The following is a 5,598-nucleotide window of genomic DNA, read 5'->3' as shown; positions in this document are numbered from 1 at the left end:
CAATGGTCTATTTGCATGTAGGTCTACTGCAGCTCTGCTTTGCTATGGCACAGCGGTCTGTGTAGAGTACAGGCCTGAGTCGTTCCTGTCAACACAATAGAATCCTACTCCGATGCATTCTGCCTGCAACATAATATATTGTATAGTTAGTTTTGCATACTAACTCTTGCATCGTTTGTCTTGTTTCGGTATGTTGTATTGAAAGTTTCTAATATTGCGTTGATTCGATCACAATTCCCACAGTAAAGGGAAACATTAACAGTGTTAATTAACGGGAAAACTCTAGAATGTTAAGTGAAGGGCAATCTTTTGCTTCTCTGTGCAGGCTGATATTTCTTCTGTGCCGCACAGGTTAGAGGGAACATTTTTCATAATGAACAAGTTGTTCTTCAGACAAAACATTATCAACTCTGAATTTGACTTCAACAGTAGATGGAAACATGTTGTCAACCTTGATAAAGCAAATTCTGAAAACCATTACAGCTCAAAAACACAAACTCAGATTCTTGCAGATGGTCTTGAATATCTGACTCCATCAATATGACAACACGATCATGTTCTCAGCATATTTCAACTGAACACTGCATTGCATACGTCATTAGACCACCCAATACAGTTGTTCCACACCAGGCTCATAAAATAATTCCATTTAGCCTCACACGGTGACTCAGTAGTGTAGTCTAATTGTCTGGGGACTCTGCCTTGCCTTTGGGGTCAGCTTGATGCTCTGAACGCCATCACACAGCTTTAATTGAATTGCAGAGACTAGCTTCCTAATTAAGTGATTAAGGCTGAGAAACCCCCCGATGGTGGCCAGACAGAGAGATGAGAACATGGTCTTGCAGTTACAGTAGTGACGGACCTGGTCATTTTGAATTCATATCTGCTCTTATTGGCAGGGTAGAGATAGGTCTGTACAGCTTTCCTAAGGGATGATCCTCATTTGAATGTCAAAGAAAGAGCTAGTACAACCTGCCGGCTATAGAACAGAACAGAACACCAGGCCAATGTCCTTGACCACTTAAGAGGAGAGGAAAGTAGGCAGCGTCCATTCCCTGGTCCCTCCTCCAACTCTGCCTGTCGACCTGGTGTCTGTCATCATAATGAAGTGTCTGGACAGACGGCTAGTCATACAGACAGACGGACAGATGCAGGGGATGGAGGGAGAAACACAGGGTGGGAATGAGAGGATTATGTAGGTGGTGCTGGATGGTGGACTGTGGGGATAACAGTGTTGGATTGGGATCTAGCATGTGTCAGAGCTGGAAGATTACATCTGTATTCACAGTAGCAGGGCTCCACAAGGCATGGGAGGGAGGGAGAGGTGGGGAGAGTAATGTACGACTCTGGGGCTGCAGAGAGAGGGGGGAGCTCTGTTTCTGAGGGGAGCCCACCGTGTAACTCACACTCCACAACATCACTCATAACTCAGGAAAAGTCAGGCAGAGTCTAATGAGAATGGATCTTTCACCAATCATCATTTGCGTTCTTGGTGCGATGCTGTCTCTGCACTGTTGCTTCTGCTCACCAGAATGAGAAGAGGGAAGAAGAGCACAAAAGACAAACGGAACGTCCTAGAATCTGACTAATGAATACAAACAACTTGAGATCACCAAAGGGTTATGAACTATGGCTTGTTTACAGTGTTTATATGTGCAGTTTATTAGATGACTGTGTTTACTGCTGCAGGAACCACAAACCAATTATTCAAATTCTTTCACGATATCGCCATCATCATAAGATACATTACTTTCATACATAAACAAACAACTACAGACAGGTTTATGAAAAGTGCTTGATGTATGAGGAGGAAAAATTACCACCATGTATTCTCTTCTCTGTATCACGGAGGCGCTCCGCTCCGCACTGCTAAAGCTAACTCTCTCCCCTCTGCTCTCATCCTTCTAGACCTATCGGCTGCCTTCGATACTGTGAACCATCAGATCCTCCTCTCCACCCTCTCCGAGTTGGGCATCTCCGGCGCGGCCCACGCTTGGATTGCGTCCTACCTGACAGGTCGCTCCTACCAGGTGGCGTGGCGAGAATCTGTCTCCTCGCCACGCGCTCTCACCACTGGTGTCCCCCAGGGCTCTGTTCTAGGCCCTCTCCTATTCTCGCTATACACCAAGTCACTTGGCTCTGTCATAACCTCACATGGTCTCTCCTATCATTGCTATGCAGACGACACACAATTAATCTTCTCCTTTCCCCCTTCTGATGACCAGGTGGCGAATCGCATCTCTGCATGTCTGGCAGACATATCAGTGTGGATGACGGATCACCACCTCAAGCTGAACCTCGGCAAGACGGAGCTGCTCTTCCTCCCGGGGAAGGACTGCCCGTTCCATGATCTCGCCATCACGGTTGACAACTCCATTGTGTCCTCCTCCCAGGCGCTAAGAACCTTGGCGTGATCCTGGACAACACCCTGTCGTTCTCAACCAACATCATGGCGGTGGCCCGTTCCTGTAGGTTCATGCTCTACAACATCCGCAGAGTACGACCCTGCCTCACCCAGATGGGCTCCCTGCCTGTGCCATTAAACCCCTACAACTCATCCAGAACGCCGCAGCCCGTCTGGTGTTCAACCTTCCCAAGTTCTCTCCGTCACCCCGCTCCTCCGCTCTCTCCACTGGCTTCCAGTTGAAGCTCGCATCCGCTACAAGACCATGGTGCTTGCCTACGGAGCTGTGAGGGGAACGGCACCGCAGTACCTCCAGGCTCTGATCAGGCCCTACACCCAAACAAGGGCACTGCATTCATCCACCTCTGGCCTGCTCGCCTCCCTACCACTGAGGAAGTACAGTTCCCGCTCAGCCCAGTCAAAACTGTTCGCTGCTCTGGCCCCCCAATGGTGGAACAAACTCCCTCACGACGCCAGGACAGCGGAGTCAATCACCACCTTCCGGAGACACCTGAAACCCCACCTCTTCAAGGAATACCTAGGATAGGATAAGTAATCCTTCTCACCCCCCCCCTTAAATGATTTAGATGCACTATTGTAAAGTGGCTGTTCCACTGGATGTCAGAAGGTGAATTCACCAATTTGTAAGTCGCTCTGGATAAGAGCGTCTGCTAAATGACTTAAATGTAAATGTAAATGTATTCCATACAGAATTGTCTTAGTTTTTGTATTTTCTTAATGACCACAAATTTACTGTAAAAGGCTGTTTCAAATGGAACATTACCACAGGGTTAATGCTGTCCTAGGATCCTTGGGGCGTCCAGACCCTAAACCCTCCTTTACCCTAACATTATCCCATACCTTAACCATTTTAAATGTCAACTTCAATGGGGTAAGAGTTGGAACGTCCCAAGGAAATGTCCCGAGGAAACCCCATTGATAGCAAGGACCCATTTTTCGCCCACGGCTCTCTCCTCCCTGCCTTCCCATCTTCCCTGATCCTGATGACACTAATCTCTAGAATAATGTACGAGGGTTAAACAAATGCTATTTTTCACACCGTCACCGTCATACCGTCACTCTCCTGTTTAGCACTGAGGGGCTGGCGGAGAGGAGGCTGACTGGTGCTGCCAACGTGATCGCGCCCCGGCTGTCTGAACTTTGAGTGACAGGCGCATCACTCAGCACCCATTGCAGTTTAGAATCACACTCTGGCTCCGCTACATGTATAATTAATGAGGCTGTGGAGCACTGCAGGTAATCATTTAGAGACCACAATTCAACCCAGAGTCTGGGAAGTGGAAGAGGAGTGACTGGCACATCAGTGCAAATTCAACTAAATGGCACCTGGAAGGGGACAAACTTTCACTCGTACCTGGCTGAGAGAAAATTAGCTACAGATTTATGACATTTCGTCCATTTGTTTTCTGTAATGGATTATTTATTTGCCAAAAATATTAGCTTGTTCCCTCTCTGGTTCAGTGTCGATTAGAGACTTTGGCTGAGCAATTTCTTGATAGTTTGCAGCCCTGTGCCGAACCGCCAACACGTGTGAATGCGTTTTGTCTTCTCTGAAGGACAGGCAACGTCTCTGACCTAATTAGAAAGTGGACACCACATATTCATGTTGACTTCGAGCTATAGCTACGTGGCCTATTTTCTAATCAGGGTAATTGCAGCAGGACAATGGACAGTCAGACACCTCTTCTCTCCTCTGTCTGAGCAGGAGGCAGAAGGCTGAGGAGGATAGCTGGGAGCCAAACATTTTGGGCCGAGGGGGCCATTGGTCACTTGGAACTGAAGGCTGACAGTAGGACGCTCAGGGGATAGGGAGCTGAGGCTGGCAGTAGGAAGCTCAGGGGATAGATAGCTGAGGCTGGCAGTAGGAAGCTCAGGGGATAGGTAGCTGAGGCTGGCAGTAGGAAGCTCAGGGGATAGGTAGCTGAGGCTGGCAGTAGGAAGCTCAGGGGATAGGTAGCTGAGGCTGGCAGTAGGAAGCTCAGGGGATAGATAGCTGAGGCTGGCAGTAGGAAGCTCAGGGGATAGGTAGCTGAGGCTGGCAGTAGGAAGCTCAGGGGATAGGGAGCTGAGGCTGGCAGTAGGAAGCTCAGGGGATATGGAGCTGAGGCTGGCAGTAGGAAGCTCAGGGGATAGATAGCTGAGTCTGGCAGTAGGAAGCTCAGGGGATAGGTAGCTGAGGCTGGCAGTAGGAAGCTCAGGGGATAGGTAGCTGAGGCTGGCAGTAGGAAGCTCAGGGGATAGGTAGCTGAGGCTGGCAGTAGGAAGCTCAGGGGATAGGTAGCTGAGGCTGGCAGTAGGAAGCTCAGGGGATAGGTAGCTGAGGCTGGCAGTAGGAAGCTCAGGGGATAGGTAGCTGAGGCTGGCAGTAGGAAGCTCAGGGGATAGATAGCTGAGTCTGGCAGTAGGAAGCTCAGGGGATAGGTAGCTGAGGCTGGCAGTAGGAAGCTCAGGGGATAGGTAGCTGAGGCTGGCAGTAGGAAGCTCAGGGGATATGGAGCTGAGGCTGGCAGTAGGAAGCTCAGGGGATAGATAGCTGAGGCTGGCAGTAGGAAGCTCAGGGGATAGGTAGCTGAGGCTGGCAGTAGGAAGCTCAGGGGATAGGTAGCTGAGGCTGGCAGTAGGAAGCTCAGGGGATAGGGAGCTGAGGCTGGCAGTAGGAATCTCAGGGGATAGGTAGCTGAGGCTGGCAGTAGGAAGCTCAGGGGATAGGTAGCTGAGGCTGGCAGTAGGAAGCTCAGGGGATAGGTAGCTGAGGCTGGCAGTAGGAAGCTCAGGGGATAGGGAGCTGAGCGCTAAAAGGACCATAGAGCTAAAGCAAGGGGCTATGAAACCAGGGAGGTGTTCTAGCCCCTAATAGGCAATGGGAGTACGGAGGCTTAGAAATGCAGGGGGACAAAATGGGCTGGTGTGCCTGGGGACAGAGGGTGAACTGGAGAGAAGGCTGTGGATGGCATAGGAGATGAGAGCTAGGGGCTAGAGTGGCTGCAAAACTGTGGTAGCTAAGGGAGCTGCAGGTTCTGAAAGAACCACAGAGAGCCCAACTACTCCAGCAGAGGAGAAAGACAACTCTTTCAGTGTGGAAATTATGCTGCCCTGTGATAGCCGGTACTGACTGCTTCTGACTAGGATAAAGCAGACCATTATAGCTGCTATCATACCTCCAACCAGAGCCT

At 49.8% G+C, this 5,598-nt stretch overlaps 1 protein-coding gene across 1 annotated transcript; it reads right to left on the bottom strand.

Annotated features, from left to right (window-relative positions):
* Positions 1-3,458: 3,458 nt before the first annotated feature.
* Positions 3,459-5,230, bottom strand: LOC135515409 (putative protein FAM47C). The gene is made up of 2 exons (XM_064939086.1): positions 4,196-5,230; positions 3,459-3,563 (listed from the first exon to the last, which is right to left on the bottom strand). The coding sequence occupies exons 1-2, from the start codon at positions 5,228-5,230 to the stop codon at positions 3,459-3,461; spliced, it is 1,140 nt and encodes a 379-aa protein (XP_064795158.1).
* Positions 5,231-5,598: the final 368 nt, after the last annotated feature.

Source organism: Oncorhynchus masou, chromosome 27, assembly GCF_036934945.1.
Source record: "Oncorhynchus masou masou isolate Uvic2021 chromosome 27, UVic_Omas_1.1, whole genome shotgun sequence".
Classification (NCBI taxonomy): domain Eukaryota; kingdom Metazoa; phylum Chordata; class Actinopteri; order Salmoniformes; family Salmonidae; genus Oncorhynchus; species Oncorhynchus masou.
This window is presented reverse-complemented; position numbering and strand designations above follow the sequence as displayed.

Bases quoted from the DNA above. Each gene is read 5' to 3' on its own strand.
- LOC135515409 (XM_064939086.1), bottom strand. From the start codon at position 5,230: ATGGTCCTTTTAGCGCTCAGCTCCCTATCCCCTGAGCTTCCTACTGCC. The intron at 3,564-4,195 runs GTGACCAATGGC...TGTCACTCAAAG, and splicing joins CTGTCAGCCTTCAGTTCCAA to TTCAGACAGCCGGGGCGCGA.